Source organism: Astyanax mexicanus, chromosome 3 (genome assembly GCF_023375975.1).
Source record: "Astyanax mexicanus isolate ESR-SI-001 chromosome 3, AstMex3_surface, whole genome shotgun sequence".
Taxonomy (NCBI): Eukaryota; Metazoa; Chordata; class Actinopteri; order Characiformes; family Acestrorhamphidae; genus Astyanax; species Astyanax mexicanus.
The window spans coordinates 43,536,086-43,562,925 of NC_064410.1; the positions used below are offsets into that span (position 1 = coordinate 43,536,086).

The following is a 26,840-nucleotide window of genomic DNA, read 5'->3' on the forward strand; positions in this document are numbered from 1 at the left end:
TTTGCTATATTGGTCTTTAATGTACCTTTTATTTTAGTTACATGATCTTTTAAATGATAAAATACATCAGATAAAATTAAAAGTATCCTTAGAGCATCATATTTACAAGTTCAACCTAGAATTATTCCTTTAAACATGTTTTATTTGTTTTTATAAGCTATTTTATAAGCTTTTATGATTTTGAATTTCTCCTCTGCACCACATTTATGGTAATCCTATTTGAGTGTAAGAATATTTTAAGAAATATTGTTCATTATAACTCTTTAAACCTTTATGCATCATCCTGTGAAAATTATTACATCAGTGTGAAAATTAAATAATAAACTAGTAAAATAGTAAAAACCATAAATAAGAACATAACATCTGCTCTCTGGTGGACTAGAAAGGTACATACAGATTTCCAAAGTCTGAAACTACTATAGTACAATTTTAAAGGCAACTCATGTTAAAGTTTTGTAAAAACATGCTGTAAACAATACATCCCAGTATTATTTGAATTCAGTGTTATTTTATTCTTTTTTATGTCACTCATTAGTCATCATGTATAAACACAGTATGTTACACTAAACAACCCAAGGCCGTTACTGTTACAGTGACATTACAGATGACATTAATTGTTGACATTAATTGTAATTGGTTGTTGACTGATTCAGAAATAAAGTGCCTGTATTCCTGCCTCTCACAGTGGGTTCTGACAGCGTCAATTGCACTGTCAGCACAGCATACATACATCACACATCACAGCAAATTGCCCTGTCAGTCAGGGCCCATGATCACAGTCAAGGCAGAATCAGAACAGCCCTACACACACACACACACACACACACACAGCTGTATGCAAAACATGTTTACCAAATAACACCAAATGAATTATTTAACATGACGTTTTAGTTCATTTTAATGCATATTTATTGTAACTTCTGTGCAGAAGTTTGGATTAGATAACATAAGATAATAATCATTAGTCCCACATCTGAGATAATAAGTGTTGTAAATGCTCAAATTTTACATATATTTTCTGTAAACCTCTTCAAACCCCATGCTAACAACCAGGACCTACAAGCCACTGCCTTAAGATCTAAATGTGATTGAAACCCACAGGACAGGGAAAGGCTATTAGAAGATAGCCAAGGGGTTTCAGCTTGTGGTTTATGCAGTGAAGAATGTCATTAAATAATTGCAGTTCAGGGGAACTGTGGAAGTCAAAATGAGATTTGTAAGTCCAGCAATAAACAGAAATTATGTGTTTAAAAGGAACTGGATTTTTGTACTAAGAAGACATTGTCAACTGTAAAGCGTGATGGTGGATCTAGCAAGCCTTGGGTTGTGTTTCAGTAGCACTGAGAAAATTAATTTGGATACTAATGCAAAATCTGCCTAAAGAGACAAAACACTTACACAATCTAGTAATAGACCCTAAACAAGCTTAAACAAACATGCTTCTCAGATTTCTCAGAACTAGAGGCCTTTTGCAAAGAAACTACATTAGCTGAAAAACAAATTTAGTTTTATTGTGGGTTTTTTTTTCATATTTTTCATATTTTAATCCTGCTTCTGATATTTGTTTGCATTGTTTGTCATCATTTTTGTCAAAGAGGAAAAAACAATAACAACAACAACAACCATTCATCAACTATCAGAGCTATCAGTAGTGGTAGTAGGAGGAGGAGAAGGAGGAGGAGAGTTTTCAGGCCACTAAACAAGTGCATGAATCTTCTCCCCGACAAAAGCCCTTTTGTGCTTTAATTGAAAGGTTTGGACTATGTCTTGACATATTGCCCATATTGCAACAGTTCAGATCAGGTTTAAATATCTTCATTATATTGGTCGTATTACTGTTGCCTGAGTAGCTGGAAACACATACACAGCATTTGGTATCCTGAAATAGAGGGGTATAGCTGGGAGGAGAGGGGTGGACGTGTGTCTGTGTATATCAGAGAGTGAGAGGGAGGGAGAAGCGGGAGGGGGCGGATATCAAACCAGAGCACAAGAAGCAGATTGCGGGCACCGCGTCAGAGACGAGAGGACACACAACATTACACGGCTCATAATTCCCCAGCCAGAGCAACCAGAGCAGCAGCACCACCAACAGCAGCAGCAGCAGCGGCAGCAGCAAATCCTGCACCTCCAATAAACCCTACACAACCCAGGAGCAGAGACCTAAAAGAACATCAGCAGCATTAACAGACCTTTACAACATGGGGGTCATATAGAGGGCAACTGTCTGTATGTGTGTGGATGTGCAGAAGTGAGTGTGTATGTTTGTGAGCAGAGTTTGAGTGTGAGTGAGGAACCCTCAGAACAGCAGTTAATGAGTGGAGTCCAGAAGAATGAGTCTTGACCCCGTGCAGGTCATGAAGGGCCAGGACCCCATGGCCCTTAGCCCTCCGCCAGCTTCTAATGGAGACAGCAAAGTGTCCTGGGATGAAAAAGAGGGCTTCTGTGACAGTGTGGGTCCCAAAAAGCCCAAATCAGTAAGTTCTGATCACTTCGGATCTTGTTTATGTTTGTGTACCCCTCCTCATTAAAACACTTGTAATGAATTGTGCATTGACTAATTCAATAGAGAGCAGTGAGCTTTCACGCTTAAAAATACAAGCTCCTCAGTGGTTCTTCAGGTTATTTGCATTGTATGTACAAATCTATGGAAAAAAAACTTTAATTAGTAAAAAAAAAATCTTTATAACCTTATTCAGTAGGTAAATTGCTCATAATCTGAACCAACTGTACATTGTGTGGTATTATGTATGATATCTACCACATTAACATATTCCATCACATTACACTGTGTATTTTACTTAGATTAGCATTTTTACATATTTTCCAGATGCTTTAATTCTGCTGCACATAAACTTTGCACAATTAGTACTGCAAACTGCAGGCTGTTTCACTTTAAGTATTATTATTTAGTAATTACAATGCATTGTGTAGTAAGTACAATGTTATTACAACCAATTAAACCTTTTTTCCATGTTATTCAGCTACTAACTTTACATGCTATTATTTAAAAACATTTACTATTATACTGAGCAACAATTACTGATTATAATGTACCTGTCTTTTTACACATCTTAATTCAAGGCTCATTTACCTTAATTATTTTTTCAATACATTAATTAGTAAGTACAATGTAACAACAACACTGTCTACTGCAGTCATATTATGGTGTTGTTTTGTGTATGTGTTATTAGAAGATTCTACCTCCAAACTAAAGGCTTAGTAAACTTACTAATGAGTTTTTAAAAGATAGTGTTATAATAGCTATACATCTACAACCCATCTAAGTAAAGAATGTATCTAAAGCCTCCTAAATTGTATACTTATTTATTTACTTATATTAATCTTAAGTTTATTATTCTGATATTATTATTATATAGTATAAAATATATCATTCTCTATTACTGTTATATAGTAGCTATGTACAGTATCTACTACTCCCTAAACTAAAGACTCATGTACTTTAATCATTACAACCATTTAACCCTAAACCCACTACACTGAACTTTAGGCTTTTGTCAGTTTAAACTTCCAAAGGGCAGGGATTTCCTAGACAGGGATTAAGCCTAGTTCTACCTGTCCAATGTTCTTTCTTTCAATGGAGAATCTCAATTCAGAATACTGCGTAATCCAGCACTAGTCTTAATCCCTGTCTGAGAAACTGGCTCTAAGTTTTATTATTCAGAAACGGTTAAAAGTTATAAAGTAGTTATGTATCTACAACCCCCAACAATATTGGACTCAACAATTCATCTGAAATATTGTACAGTTATAATCTTGTAGTCAGTTAAAGCTATACATTATATTGTAATTACTATGTAACTACAAGCTTACAAATGTTTAAACTCTTACATCTTTACAAATACTTTATTAAACTATCTTAAAGATACATAAACAAACTAGAAATGTTTCTTCTATATGTCATCATTCCAAAGAGCCTGTTTTTTTGGAACTTCATTTAATTTCTGTGAGTTTACTTATCACTGCAGTGATTCTCTATTGGTTCTCCATTGCTTATTCTTTATTCTCTGCTGGGTAATCCAGCGCTAGGCTTAATCTCTGTCTGAGAAACTGTGTCTAAGTTTTATTATTCAGAAACTGTTAGAAGTTCTAGAGTAGATATGTATCTACAACCCCCTACAATAATGGATTGTTAATCTGAAATCTTGTGCAGTAATAATCTTATAAAGTTATTGTTATACATTATATTGTAATTACTATGTAACTACAACCCGACAAATCTATGAGATGTATATAAAAGTGTGTAAAAGAGGAACTTTATTTTTAAGCGTGGTCTTCATTTCATTTCTGTGAGCTTACTCATCACTGCAGTGGTTCTCCATTGGTTCTCCATTGGTTCTCCATTGCTTATTCTTTATTCTCTGCTGGGTGGAACACACAGGGCTGCAGGACTCTTCTATACAGTTCAGCATGTCAGATGTTTACATTGCACACGTGTTTCTCAGGTCACCTCTGCAGCTGCTTCTTCACTGCTCTCTCTCATTCTCTCTCTCTCTCTCTCTCTCTCTCTCTCTCTCTCTCTCTCTCTCTCTTTTCTGTATCCATACACTATTGGAGAAATGAATGTGGCTTAGCACTTTAAAGTGCACACATACTGACAGCATTACAGGTTTGTTGATACTTCTGATGCAAGTGAATCTGTTGCCATCAAAGTTAATAAATCCTCACATAAAAGTGATTAATTTCCTTAATAAATAGTCCTCTGACAGCAGACAGCTCTCAGCCTTTAATGTTTCTGCTCTTTGGCTGTTTAATGCTGTTTGTGTCAGGCTTGATAAAAGAGAAATAGAACACAGCCACATTTCCAGGACGGGTTGGGGGGTGGTAAGGGGTGGTGGGGGTCGGGGGGCGAGCGAGCGAGTGAGTGAGAGTGAGCGAGGCAGGGCTGTTAAGTAACAGAGCTAAAAGTGGAGGGATAATTCCATTTGAGCTGCAGCAGGTGCGGCTCACGTCAAGCCGGCCTCTGCTTATTTCGAGTGCGCTAACCCTGCACTCAGGATATAGCTATGCCGTCTGTCAGATGGGACAGCAATAAAAAAGTGAGACTGCTGACGAGGACAGGGGGCTGAATTACAGTGTGACTTGCTGTACACACTCCATAAGTAAACACTGTGCTGAATGTGGGGTTAAAAGTGAAATCCATCACTTTTTTTTTTTTAATTGCTGCATAAATCATTGGTTGAGATGTAAGTTTAGCTGTGGTTAAATGTGAAATGTTGCATTCGATAGTTAGAAATTTGAAAATCTTAAATGTATAGTATAGGCCATAGGAACAAGGGTTTATGATGTTAAGAACACGAATACAGTCGTTTTATTTATGGTGGTTTCATATTTGTATGACTCTATTTAATTTATTTTTCCTAATAGGATCCCAATACTTATGTGCACCTATCTACTGTACATCTGCTCCACATATACACACTATTGTTTTGACCCGTATCTCATTACTCCAATTTACTCACATTCATTTTCACCCTTGCAAATTCCAGTTTCCCCTTTGCTTAAGAGCCACCAAACTGCATGTATTTTTTTATATTTCTTTGTTCCTCCAATTATGTCCAATTATTTTTTGCACATGCCCAAGCCATAGAGTTTCTGTGTCCTGATAGTCAAACTTGAGTTCCTTCTGGGCAGGTAACTGAGCTATTATCCACAGCTATACTGACCCACTGACCCAAAATGTTTGTCATTTTGTCATCCCTCATTCCTCCCATTTCAGCTGCACAACAATTCACCTTTCGATTTTTTTTGCCATTCAAAACCATTACCAATGTCTGCTGAGTTTCATATTTCGATGATGATCTACCCTTGATGATGCACCAATTCGCTATGAACTTAAAACTTAAAATAATACATTTTAGGCCAAAACTTTTCTAAACCATCATAAAACAGTGTGCCTGGCATCACAGGGAGCATATTCATAATTACATAGATATATTTCTGAGTGGTGGATTTCAGAAGCATTCAGAGGTGCCTGACACATTATATCTAAAACTTGTTTGTGCCTAATTTAAATTTACTAACAAAATACATGTCCTTAGAACACCTCCCCGGGTTCTCCCCAGGTTCAATATGCTGTCCAATCAATCATAATATAGTAATATGAAAACAAAAATGGTTTCATGTTTCAACAAAATAATATAATATGCAGTGCAATAAACTAGCACAACATATGAGGAGCTTGAACAACACAACTCATAATTCAGTGCTTCCCAGGTGAGCTATGAGTTATAAAGTGGTCGTGGTATGAATATCATCAGTGCTGAGGAAGACTGGAATTAGAACTGAGCTCATTTTAGAGTTCACACAAAACAGAGTTCAGTTGCAGTGCTTTCACCTTCAGATTCACTTTAGTAGAATTGGTTTGGTTTATTTAAATTTAACAGTATATTGATCATCTTCATTAGTAGAGAGACTGTCTGGGGCTCACTCTACCACTTTTGGTAGAACCCAGACCAGAATAACTGAAGGAGAATGAATACATGCTGATCATTTACCCTCATGTGCTCTGTGACTTTAATTACACCCTAAGGATTACTAATTGGTTATTAAAAGCAAAGCCAATTTTAAATTATATCAGTAGGAAAAAAGTCAAAAACTACCTTAACTAAACTATAAATACTATAAAAATGACTGGTATAGATTAGGCTGAACAATGCTGAATAAACACTAAAACCTCAACCAACTTTACTGCTCAAGATAAAAGGTAATTATGCTTCTTAAATTACTGCTACAAATGTGACTGTATTATTTTTAAATATAATTTTAAAGCAACATTTTGCAAAAAAAAAAATGACTGAGGAGTACAAATTCCTTTTACACCTCTGTTGTAAATACAAAATATGCTTTACCTTAAAAGGGCAGCAAACATGCAATTGTTGACAATCTGAAAGATATAGAACTAGTATCAGAAGAAAAACATGTATTCTAGTGTGATAAAGTAATATTACAGGATTTTAAATGTATCTATGCACAGTCTGCCAAAGTTATGTAGTGTAGTAGGAGTGCTCTGGCCAGAAGTGCCAATGATAGAGATGGTATTCTCAGAATTCCACTTCAGCTGGGGCATTTTAAGAATAGGCAAATTCATTTTCTGTTATGAGTGTTTTCGGCAGCTTTATAGTGTTCAAACTGATACTGAAATTCAATTGGATCAGTTAAAGAAATATATATTGGGAAATAAAGGTTGGTCATAGTGTCACACAGGCCAAACTCAGGATGGACACCCACAGATAAAAAAAATCACAAAGCTTGTTACAAAGAGACTAGGCTTACAGGAGAAAAGAGGGACAGGCAGGGTCAGTAGCAAAATGGCAGCAAGTATAAACAACATACCAGGGAGTAGTTATACACAGTAAATTCAACAATAAAAGGAGAACTAGATTCAATACTCAGCACTGAGCATAGCAAACTGAGGGGTATTTATACAGGGAAGGATAGGTGAAAACAATCAGTAGCTTGGAGAGCAGGAAAACCATAGCGTCACGTGATCAGTGGAGTGAAGGAAGTACGGTACTGAAGTATTAGTATTTCAAAAGGATGAAAAAAACATATATATAGAGAGGTCAAAGATATAGTAAAAGAGACTATAAGAATGATATGAATAAGTTTCTGAGCAGTTTTGTGAATGAGATATGTGTGTGTTGTTTGAAGTGAACAGTGCCAGTTGCTCAGAGCCCCACCAACCCTCCCTTCTCTTCAAGAGCCTTTGATTCTTTTCTGGCTCCAACAATTGCTGGCCTTTTCCCATCTATTAATAACCCTGTTTCCCTCTTTACCCTTTAATATCTTCCCCTCTCCTCTCATTTACTCTGTACCTGGCCTGCCTGCCCCCTACTGCATTCTATTAACGGGGGAAACACCAGAGCTCACACAGTGACTCAAAGCCCTGGAGAGCCATTAGAAAGGTTATGGGGATTAGACCAATTATAGCTGAAGAATTGGGGTGCAGTACAAATAAAGCTCTATAAATATTCCATTTTTCATCCCACAGCCAGATACAGTATTTGCTTCTATGTGGAGAATTTTGCAAATCTCTTTTGAATTCATATTGTGATGCAAAGCATTTACATCCTGCATCCAGCATTTACGTCCAACATTTCTGTCCATACATTCTACGTGTAAAAATCATATTTACAGTCATATGAAAAAGTTTGGGCACCCCTATTAATCTTAATCATTTTAGTTCTAAATATTTGGGTGTTTGCAACAGCCATTTCAGTTTGATATATCTAATAACTGATGGACACAGTAATATTTCAGGATTGAAATGAGGTTTATTGTACAGAAAATGTGCAATATGCATTACACCAAAATTTGACCGGTGCAAAAGTATGGGCACCCTTATCATTGTATTGATTTGAATACTCCTAACTACATTTTACTGACTTACTGAAGCACAAAATTGGTTCGGTAACCTCGTTGAGCTTTGAACTTCATAGCCAGGTGTATCCAATCATGAGAAAAGGTATTTAAGGTGGCCAATTGCAAGTTGTTCTCCTATTTGAATCTCCTCTGAAGAGTGGCATCATGGGCTCACCAAAACAACTCTCAAATGATCTAAAAACAAAGATTGTTCAACATAGGTGTTCAGAGGAAGGATACAAAAAGTTGTCTTTTTTTTAGATCATTATCAATTTGTTCTGTACTACTACACAACATCCTATTAGTTTAAAAAGAAAAACCTAAAAGCTTAAACTTTATACTTTATTACTTCATTATAGAGTAAAAGTTGGTGTATAGATGCAAAAAAATCCCCCCAAAAATCAATAAAGCTGCACACCGGGTCCTCTACTTTCCACATTTTCTACAGACTCAAATATTTGGATATATATATATATATATATATATATATATATATATATATATATATATATATATATATATATATATATATATATATATGTGGTGGCCTTACATTGTCAGTGTTTGCTGCTGATCTAAGTGAGCTGCTTAAGGTTAAGTTTTTGGAAAATTACAGTAAAGTAAAAAGTAAATTAACGTATATTTTTAACTTCTGAAAAAATGAACAAACGCACTGCTGTGAAATATTTAAGCCATGCCCTAAAGCAAAACATAGGCCAACATAACTACTGGCTTTGTCCAACATCACTACTGTGGTGTTAGCACCAGGCTCATCCACTACCTCTACCATGTAGCCATTTACCATGTTGGCAACCAGGTTTTCCCACAATACTAACATGGTGTTAGCAGAGAGGCTATGGGCCTTGTTCCACATCGCTACAGTGATGTTAGCATGCTGGCTAAGAGCCTCGTCTAATCATTATCCTGGTGCTAGCATGGCTCAGCTAGCCAACAGGCAGCTTCCCCAGTCTTTACACACTCCCACTGAACAGTTGTGTGTATGGTTAATTAATTCTGTTAAGATAACCAGACCCATGTATCTACCAGATCTATTAAGGTAATGGTTCTGGTGGATATTAAGTGTAATGAAGTTCATTTAATCTTAGACAAACTGAAGATATCCCTGAAGATAACCATGTAAAATGATGAATAGATTCGACAACTGGCTTCCATAAATACACAGTTATACTAGCAGGGCGTAATTTAAAGGTTTGTATTAAAAGTAGAAAGCAGAGAGATGAGATCACACTATGAATATCATCACAACAGGGGAAGCACTATGAGTAGGTTTTCCAAGCACCGGGCAAAGGCTATATAAAACACTGACTCAGGATAGGTCTGTCCTTACAGTATCATACCCTCAGCACAGCTTTTCATCACCACCTTTCCATCCATGCTCCACCTTACAGGCATGCTAAAATAAGCCACTTCTATCCACCTGAAAAACGCACAATTTTTATACTTCTTATAAAACACATAAAATACAGCAATAACCTCTCATAGCTTTTATTGATGAAACTGTCTGCTGCCTTAATCTCCTAAATGTATCATAACCACAGCTCCTGAAGCTTTTTCATTACTGTATCTGCACTCATACTACATCATATCTAAATATATATGCAGTTTTTTCACATATGTCTCAGAGACTGACATGAAATGTGTTTTGTAAAGGGACCAGTGAGACGGGCCCGGAAGGTGGAGGGAGGCATTTTCTTTGTAAGTATTCTGAATTGCGTGGCAGTGACTTCATCTCTGCCCTCTCATTAACATCCTGTCCCCGGACAGATCTGCACTGAACGCATGGGGTATTGCTGGGTCATACTAACAATAAACATGTTAATGCTTTTTTTTCAGACGCTCTGACTTAACATGCAGCTAATATTACACTGGGCACATTTTCATCACATCGTTCAAGGTCATCATAAATCTGCACAGATCTGTCTGCACAATCAGCAATTTGTGTGACTTAATCCTTTGAAATCTAGGTTTAGTATTCAGGTATTAACCCTTCTGCAGTAACTATTATGTGCTGGATCATGTGATGACTGCTTTACCGTATCTATATATTGTGGAGTCCCGCAGGGTTCTATATAAGGGCCTATGAAATTTATGTCAGTTGACAGTGACAGTAATGTAGTCATGAAAGCAGAGGCTAAAGTGTGGATGCAAATCCATGATGCAAATCACATCGTCCAAGGGGTACAAATGCAAAAAGCTTGCAAGCAAAAATAGCTCAAAAAAACTCAAGCTACATTTTTGTTTCTTTTTTGGAAAAAACATTTTTTGATATCACATCTAGACAAACTGCATGTATTAATAACAATGTTTCGTGTTCTATATTGACTAACATTCTATACTGACTTTGATTTTCCAATGATGCATGTACTGTATATTTTATCAGTGAATGTTATACACTATACGTCCAGATGTTTGTGGATGCCTTCATCTACATTAAGTTGCTCCACCCATTGCTAACACTGATGTGAAATCACACACACACACACACACACACACACACACACACACACAGCTTGTCTAGTATCTGTAGAGATGTATTACCAAAAGAAAAGGGCTCTCTTCACTATCACTTTTGTCACTGAATGCCATCAAGGCTTCACAGCAATGCTTCAGAATCTAATAGAAGCTTTCCCTGGGCAATAGAGACAGTTACTTCAACAAAAACAGAGTAAACACTTTTTTAAACCCTTGATTTCAGAAGACACAATAAATAAGCAGATGTCTCCATCCAGATGTCTCCAGATGTTTGCTCGCGTAATGTATTTTATTCTTTTTCAGTTTGGAAAGCGCAATGATAACTGAGTTACTGCAGATAACAACCAAATAGTTTGTTTAGTTACCTGGAGAAAAACATAAAAGTTATAATATAATAGTGATAATAGTCTATACAGCAGTATCTACCTTATTTCATCAAACTCTTATTTCAAAAACACAATACAAAAAGATCGGAGTGCTGTTGACCACCATATATAGTACAGCCGTATTTGAGTAATGTTCTAATATCTATATTATCTATATTATATTATAATCTATATTATAGTAAGAACTTCCACTGGTTGTCAGACAGCAGAGTCACTTGCGGTCTTCAAACGTCAACTGAAAGAGGCATCTTTTCAAAGAGTTCCTAAACTAATCCAAAAAAAAAAAAGGTTCCTAGGGTTCTAAACATGATCAAGCTCTGTGTATCACTTGATCCTAATCTACAAGCTAGCTTTGGATATTTGAAATAACATCGAAGCACTGTTGTAAGTCACTCTGGATAAGGGCGTCTGCTAAATACCGTAAATGTAAACGTAACTACTCAACTAAGTAAAGGAAAGACCATCCAAAACATTATGATAAAACTGGCTCTCATCAGGATTGTACCAGGAAAGAACGACCAAGATTTATCTCTGTTTCACAGGGTATCAGCCTCAGAGACCACAAGTAAACAGCACCCCAGATAACCTAAATGTATTTTGATTTGTTTAACACATATAAGTTTACTACATGATTCCATTTGTATTATTCATAGTACAGATGACTTCAGTATTCATTATTACTATAATCATTATTTAAGGCTTTGGTAAATGACTGAATGTCACAGATATCATTAACAGAGCTTAGGTTAAAAGAGTAGTATTCCTGTAGTATTCCTTTAATACACTTTATTAGTTTCCTTTGTAAAGCATTTCCTGGAATAGTGAAAACTATACATAAGATGAAATTCATTTCACAGAATTCAAAGACATTTCCCCTTTTTCAGGCCCAGTCCAGCTCCTCCATCTTCGTATGTGTTTTGTGGGTAAATAGGTGACGTGTCACCCTGCAGTTAAATAGGCCACATTTTAAGGGCATCTGTCCAAACACTGCTGCTTACGTTAAGGACAGATCCCGAGGCTTCATGGGTCAGCCTGGCTGAGCTGGACTGGCAGAGTAAATGCCAGTGCCCTGGCAGTGTTATACTGTGCCACCATAGCCACGGAAACTAGCAACCTACAGGCTAATGTCAGGGTCTCAGAGCTAAATCTTCACCAACCCCGAAAACATCTCATCAAAAGGACCCCCAGACCCCTTTTAGGATCTCCCAGACACCCCCTCTACAGAATGCCAGCCGTGTCCTCATCTCCTCGGATGTGTTCCTGAGGGAGGAGCTGCAGTTTTTCACTCTGTCACAGATGCTCTCGGCTTACATGCTCTGTCCTTTTCACATGTCAGCCCCCTGAGAACACACTGATTGGGGGGTTGAATGCTGGCTGCCCTGAGGGTCGTGCTGTTCTGCACATATGCACACACACTCACACATACACACAGAGCACTGGTTGTGTTGTTAAGCCTAATCCTAGTAGAGCATTATACTGTAAATGTGAATAGAAAGATAAAATCCTTGATATATACACCTTATAGAACTTTTAGATTTATGACAATTATCTCAAAGCAAGCCTCTTAAATCTTTATTCAAGTCTTATCGTCGCTGCCATATACATACATGTAACTTTCTTGGTATAGCAGTTACATTTGCCATGATTGGCATTAAGGACCTGTGTATTATATATATATGTGCCATTACCCACTAAAACAATTTAGCTTACTGATTATGTAATTGTAAACCTATAAATACTTACAGTTTGTCTTGTACCGGCTTTCTGATAGTCCTTTTTAATGAGTTTATCAGTCACTACCTGTGTTAGAGTTTGGCATTAGCCCTGACTTCACTATCATTCTTGTCGCTAAATGCTAAGTCCTCACAGCAATGCTGCAGAATCTATTATTGTAGAAGCTTACCCTGGGCAGTAAAGACAGTTACTTCAACAAAAACAGGGTAAACTCTAAATTTTAAAACCCTTGATTAAAGAAGAAACTGTGAAAGAGCCTATGTTTGCTCACATAGTGTACTTTAGTGTGCTTTTGGTCAATTTGAAAAGCACAGTGGTTACTGACTCACTGCTGAAACCTAGTGATTTTTTTTAAATAATTGTAGAAAAATACTACTTATAGTTATTATTTAACACTGAGCGTGAGTAACTGCCCATGGCAATTTAACTTATATTGCTGGGGGGAGACCATATACAGTACCAGTCAAAACTCATCCAAACTATCAAGAAAAACATATTAAATTATTTAGTAAACAAAAAATGTTAAACAAACAAGAATATGTTTTATATTTTAGATTCTGTGTCTTTATATGTGGTGTTACCCCCTACAGCATTTAGATTGCTGATTATGTAATTATAAACATATAAATACTTACAATTTGTCTTGTACTGGTTTGCTTCTGTGATAAATGTTGATGGTATTTAACATCTGATAGTTCTTTGTAATGAGTTTATCAGTTACTACCCGTATTACTTTTCTCAGCTCTTTATAAGTTATAAAGACTAATCTAATTGATTTGATATATATAAACTTAATTACACCTACCCAAACATTTTTGATAATAGATTGTAGTATTTAAATATGTATTATGTCCATTTTATATTGTATACAAGTAGCAAATGCTATTAATATGTCACTTGGTCCCAAACTTGTAATGTAGTGTACATGACCCAACATTTTTAGGTCATCCCCTAAGAACAGAATACACTCATAGGGGGTGAATCCTGGCTGTCGTGCCGTGCTTCACACACTGCTGTTTAGCAGAATTCCCTTCTGAAGTTGACATGTCCATCTTCTCTTTCTGCTGCTCATTCCATTACACACTGTAAAGTCACTGTACTGTCAGCTGAGATGTGACTGACTCCATGCATGGCTGTTTACTATACAGTTCTGTATGTGCTGGTATTAATATCTACAGCATGACAGACTGTGTCTGAACTGTTTCTAGAAGTAACATGACATTACTAAAACTGTCAAGTCAAACCAAACTCTCAGTATCAAACCTACATGCCTGAATTAATTAAATAAATTATGAAATATGTAGAAAACTTTTCAGTCTCTCTGTGGAAGTGCGTGTAATGAATATGGGGAGAGCAGTCCAGCAATGAGAACAACAGGAATGTTGTCTTTGTGAAGGTTTACAGTTGGTATACAATTGCATTTCTGGAGCTTAGTGATTCCCCTGCTTAGACACACCTCATTTAACCATTTAAACTTCCAAACAACATATATTGTTCATAGTAAATAATGAACATTACATAGTAGATTCTGAATAATGCATAAAGTAGTAGGTATTGGATAATTAATAAATTGGATACTATATAAATGTGAATGAATGTGAGTGAATACTGCCAAAGTTATACTAAATATTGAATATTTTATAGTTGATTCAGAATAATTCATAAAAGTTACCATATAATTCGTAGTGGATACGGAATAATACATTGTAGATACAGAATTATACACTTAAGATACTTAATTGTAGATGACAGCAAATACAGAATAATTCATAATAAATATTAAAATCAAGGTCTTAAATGTAAAACTCAAGTATTAGCTTATAGATTATGAGGGGTTAAATCATCAGTTAATTGCTATAGTTTTAAATAAGAGCAGGGAAATCACCAAACTGTGAAATACTCAGGTCCTCCAGAAGCAGAACTGATTGCTTATTGTCTACAACATATCTTTAAATTGGGTTTTTAATACAGTGTATAGTTACTTGTTTTCTTTCTTAGCCTGTTTCTCACTGCACTTTTTCTTCTCTACTCAGCCCAAGCCAGAGAATGCAGTGACAATAGCGGTGTCATCTCGGGTGCTGTTCCGTACAGAGAAAGAGCAGAAGGTGTTTGAGGAGAAAGGAGTGGAGGAGTATCTCAAATACCAGGTGGAACATGAGAATGAACCTTTTGCTCCTGGACCAGCGTTTCCATTTATTAAGGTAATGCTGAAATACCCATGTTAACCCATGTTCACAGAGTTGCAGACTGTAAAAGTGCAGAATTCACAACAAAATCAAATATTATTACATAGCTCATGTAGTATATGAGGAACATAAACTTGTTTGAGTGAATGTTTTTGTAAAGAAACATTTATTGAAAGGCACTCTCTTTTATAAATGGCTGATTTTGCTAACAATATTAAAGTCTAAAACAAGTAAAATAAGGCATCAATCATTTTACATAAGATGTTTAAGCCTTTTCTTTCTAAACACAAAGCTCTGTAGTACACTATAACGAGCAGAACATCTGTATGTGTATTCTTTCAGGCCCTGGAGTCAGTTAACACAAGATTACGGGAACTGTATCCAGAGAGCGAGGAGCTTTTTGATATTGTTCTGGTGACCTACAACCACGCAAACGTAGGAGTGAGGCTTATCAACACCATCAACCACCACAGTAAGTGTCTTTTGACCTCCTCTGCACCTTAACTACAGTGACAAATCAAAGGACATGGTTTGTAATTGTGAATTTGTGAAAAGTGACAAGCAATAAATTGATCTGGGATTTTTTTTACTTCATGTAATGAATTATTATAGCATGAAGCGTCATTCTGAACCGATTGGCTGAACAAATTCTTTAGACCAGTTGCAGACACAAGGTTTGAGGTCCCCAACTTCTGCTCTCTGAACTTTTGATTCCTTGTTTACTTCATTCATATGTTTAACAATGTGTTTGCTGCCAGAGTAAATGAAGGTTTACTTAATAAAGGCTACCAGTGGCACAGTTACACACACACACACACCTCTAAAATGAGCCTTGCAGTTGTTAATCCTCAAAAATAGTGACAATCTGGATCGGATTCATGTTCGTAAACAAAAACACCGCCAACCTCCCAAACCTCAGCTGTGTCATCCCTGCTGACCTCAGCTCAGTCTCAGATCGACTGACAGGACCCCCTCCAGTGGGAATATCAGCAAATGGCCGTTTGTCGTCTTCACTGCATTTGAATAGTTTGTTTAACAGCAGGACTCCAAGTACTCAGCATACCCAATTTTGACCATTCAGCTTGGGAACCAAATGAAAACTTAACAGGAATATTCACAGACATTTGCCTTTTAGCGGGAGTCAGTGAAAGTTTTACATAAGATCCAACATTACTGCGTAAATCAAATATTTAAAGCAGCGGAACTTATTTTAAAGCAGTAGTTTTCCTGATTAGCCAGGGGACAAAATATTTGGTATCACTTTACTTAAGTGGTCCATTATAAATGCCTCATAGATGTTCACCTAACATTAATCTAAAACGTTATCCTAACCCTAAATCAATTCTAAAACCTAACCCTGACCATTAACTTAAATTTTAACTGTTAAGGTTAGGGTACAGGGTTAGGTGTAAGGTAACATTCAAAAGAGAATCATTCAACTAAGAGTTAATTTGCATTTAATTGACATTTAGTTGACTGTTACTTGAGCATCTACGTGGCATCAGCATTGGACCATCCAAATAAAATGGAACCCAATTCTAATTCTAAAAAATGGCATCAGTGTGCTTCTGTGACCATTTTGCAGAGCCAAATATATTCATCCTAAAAACAAGGTGTTTGGCAGGTCTAGCCACAACAGCAGCTTTTGCTGGTTGTCAGAGCAACAATAGCTACTGTGGACATGAAAAAAAAGTTAAACTCTGCCCATTTAATGCATCACTAAAGCAAAGAAATGCAGAATTAGAACTGATAGGCTCTGAAAATCTAAAAGAGAGAGAAAGAGTCATTACAGAAATCATCAGATTCATCAGAAAGGAGGTCACACCACAATGCATGCATGACTGTCTCTTTAAATATGTTGACAGTAATTAAAGTAGGACATTAAATCAGTGAGAAGGAGAGCACATATCTGCATGGGTAAAATATCTCAAACTTAAGTACTACAAATATATAATTATAACACTGCAGTTAATTTAACTGTGGTGTCATAGGTACTGATATACTGTATATACAAAACAATGTATGCTGTTTTGTACAGTGGATACAGTTACATACTATTCAATATCTCAAATGCCTAAACAACTGATGTTAAATACTCTGCAAACACAGCTGTGCTCAGGTCAGTAATACATATTCATGTATCAGTTATCCATAAGCTTCAGAAGGTCACGGTTTAGGATGTACAGGGCAAATCTCACCAGGTTCTGTCATTTTTCTTGACGTATGTTTCACTGGTGGTTATATATCCAGCTGGCCAATCATATCTTCCCACAGTGCTGTACAGCAGCTTCTAACCTTCGTGTCACGAGGCAGCCACTTCCTGCTCTGTTCCCTGCTTTGATCGTCCTGGTGGCAAATTCACAAAACCAACAAGCAACAGCTTGTTCTTCGGCCTCTCTCAGTAAAAACAACAAATAAGGGGATGCTGACATTTTGTAGCTAGTGGGTGTTAAAAAATTATCTGAAGCAGAATTTATTTATATTTGGCACAAAATTAAAAATAACAATAATAAGTTGTAATAGACATATTCTGTTTTTTTTTTTACCCTAAAAACATGGGGTAGATCTGTGACACTGAGACACATAACTACACAGTTTACTCAGCATACTTTTTTCCCTCCAAAAATATATTATTCTAAAACAAGTACTTTTTAAATTGACTTTTAGTCAAATAATAAAAGATTGGATGTTTTGCCTTTTGATTTACTTCATTCAGTCTTTAGTATGAACAATTTAATATACAATATTTTACAAGGATTTCTCAAAGCAACCACAACCACATGACCTTTTGGTTTCCACTTACATGTGATTCAGCACATTTCTAGTGCACATGATCATGCTGATGACTGAAATTGTGCTCTCTTCACTATACAGTATAGTGGGGTTTTGTCATTTTGCGCTTGTATATGAAAATGTAGTGCTGAATTTTCTACTCAAATCTCCAGACACTCATGTGTCTAAAAATGTAGTTTATTTTTGTTTTAATAAATACAAACTTTACATTTTTTAAATTGTTAATTAAAAATAGTACTAATCTACTGTATAGGTGTTAAATATTAAAGCACTAACATTGACAACTTGACTAGGACTTGAAATTTAAGACTTTGGGCTTGACTTGAGATTTATTCTTATCAACTCTGGACTTGAGACTGGACATGGAATGCACTTAATTCATCACATTCTTTTGTTTGAAGATTCACACACAGCTTCTCTAATGAAGACAGAAATTCAAACAATTCATTAATTGCATTGTTGAGATGTTAACTGCATTAACATTATGTCAGTTTTTATGACACAATCTATCATTGCACATAACTAGGAGTCTGAAATTGTTTAGCACCATGTCAAATTCAGTTCCCTTTAATAGAGCTTTATGTAGTGATCTGGATTTGCACATGTAGTCAGTGCTTTATAATGCACAAATTCAGACCAAGCTATTGTTAACATGAATGTTTTAAAAAAGTGTAGTGAGTCAGAGTGGTTCCCCTTTCTGGTTTAAAACTATACAAACTGATACAAGCTCTTCTTTAGAGGAAAAAAATAAAAATAAACATTATATTTATCTGACAGTGCAATACTCTAGTGAGTTACAACCGGCAGTTTGAAATCCACTAGGTTAGATTGAAAAAAAAAAAAAAAAATCAGATCAAACCATTTAAAATAGGCTCAAGAACACAACAAATGATTTGCATCATTTCCAACCTGTAACTTTACAGTAGAAGGAAATGAATGTTCTGGGCTTTAATGCAAATAAAATCTATTTTTCTATAATTTATTTTTTGTAATAAAAATAATTTGGAAACATTTCTTGTGATTGTTTCATTAGAAATTAGCATAATGTTAAAACATGTATGCAAACATAGACAAGACAAAAACAGAGTCACTAGTCTGTTATAATTTTAAAGAAAGCTGATTGTTGTTACAGTGCTATTAAATGAGTGCGCTGGACCAGTCCTCAGATGATCTGCCCAATTGTAATGAATGAATGTTTGAACTAAAACATCAAGGACAAGGTTGGAAAGTCTCCCACGCTCTGCTGTTCATCTCATGGGGAAATACGTGCTTTAGGGTTCTTCCTGTACCCCCAGTCTCCTAAAAATAAACCAGCCAGCTACTGTTCACTCACAACCACTTACTGTACAAACATTCACACTTTCTAATCTACAGCCTTATCTTTAGTTCTGTATTATTAACTCTGTCTCTGAGGATGTTCTTCAGTTTATTCCCAAAACATAGTTTATTTCTGTTTTGTAGGCAGAACAATATTAATCAATAATCATTCTTCCTTTTCTCAAAGTTTCTCAGAAAGCATTAAACGCTGAATAAAAATAGCTTCTATCACCGTCCAAGTTTACTGCAGGACTAGGATTCATGTCCATGTCCAGGAAAGCAGTGCTTTAAGCTTCATGTCAGTTTCTCTGTAGCACATCATGCTGTATCTCTACACCACCCTCTCACTGTCAGCAGGCTGGCACACACAGATGTAGAAGATTCCACCTGCCAGAGTTAGTCTTAATCTGAAACCTAAACCACACCACCAACTTCCCTGTAATACCTGCTGATGACTTCTCCTTCTGTAGGTTTGGCCAGGGCACTGTGTGTGCTGGTGCAGAGTGTCATCAGCTAAAGAAGGAACACACTTCAGAGCTTCTCACCAGGCTCTGTTTCCCACCATCCTGAATATACACACAGCAATCTCACCATACTGGGATAATGCCACACCGACAAAAGTCTCTTAATTAAATGTCTGGGTGACATTTGATTCTGAGAGATTAAGCCTCGTGTTTTGTTGGGATTTCTGTCCTACTTTTCAGAGTCACAGTGATCATAATACACAGAGTGCACAGACATTTCAGTTCAACTAATTTTTGCATTTAATTTTTTTTGAGGTATAATAAAAACAATGGGTCCAATTTCTTTCTACAAAATCCAAATTTTCTAAATTTCTTAACATGAAGTCTATGTCAGACTAAAAAAGTAGGTTGGTTTTAAGCAAGAACTGAATTAAGCTAAATCTGTAAAGATGTGTCTATTGAGACCTGCAGAAGTAGAGGAACTGTGGGTCTGCCCCATGCCATGACTTGAAGCCCCGGTCTGTCCCAGCTGGCATACATTGGACTGATTAGGCTGCCAGCAACCCTGCCTTCACTTGGGAGAGAGCCGCTTGTGGTGAGCAAAGGGCTGAGGCAAAACGGAACAAAAAAACTTTAAAACTAAGCTACTAGAGCCTAACTTGACCGTCAAGTATATGTTTCTTTGAGTTTATTTGGGTGTGGTAGAGGGCATTTTCCTTCCTTTAGTTCCTTTACTTCCCATGTCTGTCTCTCTGTGCTTCCATACTACAGTGGGTCACGGTGGCTATGCCCCTATCCCCAGGTTTATATATTTTTGTCTTGCCTTCGCGAACCCCTTCCTCATTTTGTATTTTTTTTTGTATTTATATTGATTTGAGAAACGCAAAGCTCTCACACACTATTTAGAAATACTCATGTTTCTGTCACTGTCATTATAAATAAAATGTTCTGTACACTCAAACCACTAAAATTACTGTTGCACCTCAACAACTGAATAGTGCAAATATTTTTATGTATTTATTTATTTTATTTCATTTATTTGAAAGCTTTTTCTCTGCAAAAATGCTGTAAAGATGTGTGTGTGTGTGTTTACGTGCTCAGGTATAGACTGCTTCTGCTTCTGACTGCAAAATACCTCCGAATTGTGTCACAAATGCAAAACCATGTGTTTTACTTATCTCCACAAAACTCATTAACAATACTGAAGGTACAAGATAGGTAAGGTGATAATGTTGCAGGACAGCTAAAGTTTAGAATAAATACCAAATAGCTAACTGTAATTTCTCTTTCTGTACAGATTTGTTTATTGAGCGGTTCTGCATGACAGGAGGAAGCAGCCCCATTGGCTACCTGAAAGCGTGGCACACTAACCTGTACCTGTCAGCTGATGCAGAGAAGGTCCAGGAGGCACTGTCTGAAGGTGAGCAGCTTTAAGAGATCAGTGGGAATTTATGAAAAACCTGTATTTTAATCACTGACTAAATGTTCTGAATGTGACTAACAAGCCATAATGAGTAAAATTCTTGTCAACAGCCCATTACACACTATCAAAACATGCATTGCAACAAGTTCCTCAAAACTGAACTTAATATACTTTAATATATTAATATACTTGAACCCCTTAAATCCTATTATAATTAATCATAATGCAGAAATACTGTTTTGTGGCGTTCCACAGGATTCTAATTTGGGCCTATGAAACTGGTGTTAATAATAACAGCAGTAATGTTGGAGAATACATAAAGTATCCATCTATACAGGGTTTAATAAGTTAATGAATAAATTCAAACATACATTCAAGCCATTCCCTTTGTCTTGTAAAATCCATCCAGTTGTGTGTTGTTTATCCATGTTGGATATTAGACAGGAATACTCGCTACAGGCAGGGTAGATGAGTTGCAGTGGTATATTTAGATGGTAATCGGAGAGGTTACCTGTCAATGATTTTAAAATGATGTGCTGCTTAGCCAACTGGTCAAGGTTGCCCCAATGTGATGTCAGAGCCAGGAATGCTCTGATTATGATTACAAACTTACCTTTTCATACAATTTTCTTAGCATACTTCTTAGTCTTAACTTTTAACTCCCTTTTTATTATTGTCTTCATTTTAAAAGCACCCAAATCTTTTTTATCCCACCCACACTGTATTGTACATTTCAGTGCTGGGCACACTGAGCACAAATCAATATTGATTTTTTACCTCAATTACTGAATTACAAATAATGGATTATTGTTTTAATGACACCCATAGCATTGTTACTCTTCAGAGCAACTTCTGGAGTTGCTCAGTTGGCTCAGTGTTTAAGTTTCCCTCCATGTATCTTTTGTGTAAGGGACTGGATGGGGAGTCACATACTGTAGCTTTACATGTGGTACTATACTTTGGGGAAAAGGACAGATTAAACTTGCGAGTGTTCAATCAAACCTGTTAGTGGAAAATTAACACTGTTAGTGTAAATTTAACTAAGGGGCTATTTTCTAGACAGGGATTAAGCCTAAAATAAGAATACACAGCCTTTTGAATGGAGATTTTCCCATTAACAAAAAAATATAATCCTTGCCTATAACATATTGACAGAATAAAAAAAAAGTATGAACAAAATGAAATGAAAAACAACAAAATAACTAATATGGAAATTATTGAGTTAAAGGTTCTACAGTGTCAGTTTCGATTCAATTTCTAATATATAATATGTTGATATTAATAATACACTGTTTAGGCCACACGTGTGATTTACTTGACACTGGCAACGATATAAAGAAGGCCTACATTGCTGCATTTAACGCAGCCTGAACTGAATGAGTTTGAGTTATCCTGGTGTAAGCAGGACCAGACAGATAGTCAATATTTAGTGTTAACTGATGAGTCCCTATTTACACTAGCTCTTGTTTCACTTTAAGCTCACCAGGGTTCAGTTTTAGGTCCAACAGTATTACCTCTATACGTGGAATCAATAACACAACCTCTCTTTATAGTGAAAGATCCACTTAATCTTTTTACAGTTAAACTAGGGTAAATCACTGCAGCCAAGGACAATGTTTCAAATCCTTTTAACATAAATTTACCACAGTAAATTATACCCTGTGGCGAGTGCTGAGAGTTCTGTATGTGTGACAATCCAATGACCTCGTTGAATTGCAGCCCTCTAATGGGTTCCAATGGTTACTGGCTTTTATGTGTCATGGATCCCATTCGCTGGCCCTCCATACTGAACTGTAGCCAGATTACAAGTTTGCTTTATTTAAATTTATATTTCTTGTTTATTTCTCTCAGGCATTGCAGCAGCAACCATGTTCATGCCAGAGAAGCAGATAGAGGTGTCAGAGACCCAGCTGAGAGTGGCCTTTGATGGAGATGCAGTTCTGTTTTCTGACGAGTCAGAACGCATATTTAAAGCTCATGGTCTGGACAAGTTTTTTGAGCATGAAAGAGAAAATGAGAACACACTGCTGGATCATGTACGCACCAATTTATGTTTGCTTCTTAATAACTGTGATTATTTTGGAGAGGCAAAGTAAAAATCATATACATTTTTTATAGTTTTTGTAATAACCTGCCAAACTTGCACTGTTGAGGTTAGTATACAGTATTAGTCAAAAGTTTGGACATTAACTTTGGACTTAAACGTTAAAGAAAAACATATGGAATAATTTATTAAACAACCTTAAAGTAGATTTTGGCATTTTCTCAGTCAGCTTCATGAGGTAGAGTCACCTGGAATTGCTTTCAGTTAACAGCTGTGCTGAACCTTCTTGACCTCTAATGTGTTTGAAAGCATCAGTTGTAAAGTTGTAAAGAGGTAGAGTTGGTATACAGCGAATAATCATATTTAAGTAATGATGTAATCCATGTTATGGCAAGAACTACTCTAAGTAAAGAAAAACATGAAAGAAATAAAGGTCAGTCAAGCCAAAAAATTGCAAGAAATTTAAAAGGATCCTCAAGTGCAGTCACAAAGACGATCAAAAATGTCATGATGAAACTGGCTCTCATCAGGACTGCCCCAGGAAAGGAAGACCAAGAGTTACCTCTGTTGCACAGGACAAGTTCATCAAAGTTACCAGCCTCACTTACTACACGATTTCTTATAGTCATCCAGACTATGTTTATTCATAGTCTGGATGACTTCAGTATTTATTTACAATGTAGGAATAAAAATAAAAAATAAAAACCTTGAATAAGAAGGTGTGTCCAAACTTTTGGCTGGTAATGTACAATAAATGCATTTTACAATGTTACTTACACTTTTTGAATTTCAACACTGTACGGCATACTGGCTTAGTAATCATTTAATACAGGGGTAATCCTAATAATTTAAATTTTGTAATTAATTCATTGTATACAAAACACAAAGCAAAACTCAATCAGTTACATAAACAAATATTGTTTTACCTTTACACTTATGGCATTTAACAGACTTGCATCTGTGTTTTGTAGTCTACTCATAAAATATAGCCTAGCTAGTGTAAATAGTTGGCCTAAAAATACACTTGTGGTGAGAGTGCCAGACACAAGAGTCGGTGCTGATACAGAGGTACACAATACTTGATACCTGGATAAATAATACAAATAATACACAATGTAGAGATATGACATTTTATAAATTTTATCACTCTTACACTCCCTTTTATTACATCCTAAGTATAACAATAACTAAATGCATGATAATGATGATACAGATACAATGATATAGATCATAATCCATATTTTTTCACATCTGTTTAAATTGTAGGGTCCTCTGAAGGGTTTTCTTGAGACTCTTGGAAAGCTCCAGAAGAAGTTCTATGCTAAAGGCCACAGGTTGGACTGCCCCATTCGCACCTACTTAGTAACGGCCCGCAGTGCAGCCAGCTCGGGTATCCGTGCCCTAAAGACTCTCCGTGCCTGGGGACTGGAGACAGATGAAGCCCTGTTTCTGGCCGGGGCTCCTAAAGGCCCCATGTTGGAGAAAATACGACCCCACATTTACTTTGACGATCAGATGTTCCATGTAGAAGGAGCTGTGGAGATGGGCACCATTGCTGCACACGTGCCCTACGGCATAGCACAGAAATACCCTCATAAAAAAAAGAGCACCAACTCTGCCAAGTAGCAGAGACACAACAGACCCCAAGTGGATGGGACATATGCAAATGAAAATCATATGTCCTGTGCTAAATGCCTGAGTGGGCTTAGAAGAAAGACTTGGGTTGTGGAAATACATATATCTTGACATGATGTCGACAAGATGCCATAAATGCTTTGGTTTAAATGAACTGAACTGAACTGACAGACTTTCATTTATACATGAATTTGACCCAACACTGGCTGATACCATTAATCCCTGTATCTCTTCTGTCTTCACTGTGTTATTCAGCCTTATTCTGCTCATCATTGTGTGTCAATACCAGCTTGTGCTGAGATACACAATATTGCCATCATCCTCATTGTCCTCAGTGTCTTTAACTACAGTATGAAACACATGAAGTGAACTGTGTGTATAAAGGAAAACTGTAAATTCATGTATAAAGTGAATTATTTTGCTCTATGTAAGAGAAATTACTGTAACATTGTTTGTTTATAGTGTGATATGATGTGGTCTGTCTTGTATATTCATATGGTGCTTAAAAAAAGCAACTATGATACTACAATATATAAGCGACAGACTCATCAGAGCTCATTGTACAAGATAATAAAAGCCATAAACACGAGCCCAAAATAGCAGTTATAACTTATTGGTACGTGCTACAGTACATGTTCTGGCAACATTAATGCTAACTGCTTTTTCCTACAAACTGACTGAAGTTTATACTACTTAAAATGATAGGTGAAACAAGAAATGAATTTTAGCAGCAAAACACAGGAATAATTTCAGTACGTAAATGCAGTTGTCTATGTCCCTGTTTATACTTATCTTGATAAACTGAAAGCTCTATTTTTCAAAATATATTTTATTTTACATTTAAATATAGTTATGTGGAAAAATAGAACAAGCCACACAAACCTTTGTCATTTTTTATATTTATACATTTGGGCATTTGATCTTCTTTGCACAGTACTGAGAGATAGAGATGTTATATCACTAAACATATAAAACTGAAGAACTTTCTAGAATAAAACTGTAAAAGTGTAAAAAATCAAGAGAAATGCAATTTACTTGTAAGAAAAATGTAGGACATGCCCACATTTATTACTACTTTTAAAAATGTCTAAAATTAGAAACAGGTGCAGCAAATCAGCTACAGTTTTTGGAGGATTCTGTTGTAATTATACCTAAGGCATTAGTTTGGTTTGATGTTTATTGTTGAGGTGAGTGGTCACCACAGCCAGATCCAAAGAGCTCCCTGAGGTCTTCAGAAAGAACGTTGTAGATACAGATGAATCTAAGACTACGTTCACATTACCAGACTGAAGTTTTTTGCTCAATGTGGCTCAGATCTAATTTTCCCATGACTGTGTGAACGTGCCAAATTCATTTTTTTCAAATCAGATTTTAGCCAATTCAATTTGTGGTCCTAAATCTGATATGTATCCTATCCATGAATGTGACATGAATGTGAACAGTCAAATCTGAATTCATGTGACGCATTGCACTACGTGCCTCTCTCTCGTACCCACACACTCTTGGTGCAGCTGTGCAGCTATAGCTGCAAAAACAGCAAAAGAAAGCTGCCTGTCCTTTTTTTACCTCCTCGACCTGAGCATGTACTTCAGAGCACTACTGTCTGCTGTCCAGCAAAACCCATAATAAACTTCAGCAAGTTCAATATGCTGCAGGCAGGGTCCTTATTAAAACTTAAAAAATTGAACATATCAGCCCAGTTCTATCAGCACTTCACTGACCTTCAGTAAAATTCTGTATTAATTAAGAAGAGTACATACCTCATTACCTATGATTAAACTATCATGATTACTAATGCTTATGTCAGAAATAGGATTTTATTATGACTCCTCATTTTCAAAATTGGGGTTGTGCAATCAATAAATAAATTAAAAAAGCTTCAGCAACACGAAAAGCCTTTCAACACCTTAAACTCAGACCTTTGTAGAACAATCTTTTGCAGTATTACAAGGCATATTTCAAGTTGCCCTGAATATGAACATT

General features: G+C 36.2%; 1 protein-coding gene across 1 annotated transcript; it reads left to right on the forward strand.

The window, feature by feature from the left end:
• Positions 1–1,959: 1,959 nt before the first annotated feature.
• On the forward strand, positions 1,960–25,446 carry nt5c1aa (5'-nucleotidase, cytosolic IAa). The gene is made up of 7 exons (XM_007249331.4): positions 1,960–2,474; positions 10,054–10,098; positions 15,029–15,196; positions 15,524–15,653; positions 21,053–21,175; positions 23,030–23,214; positions 24,489–25,446. The coding sequence occupies exons 1-7, from the start codon at positions 2,331–2,333 to the stop codon at positions 24,846–24,848; spliced, it is 1,155 nt and encodes a 384-aa protein (XP_007249393.2). The 5' UTR covers positions 1,960–2,330; the 3' UTR covers positions 24,849–25,446.
• Positions 25,447–26,840: the final 1,394 nt, after the last annotated feature.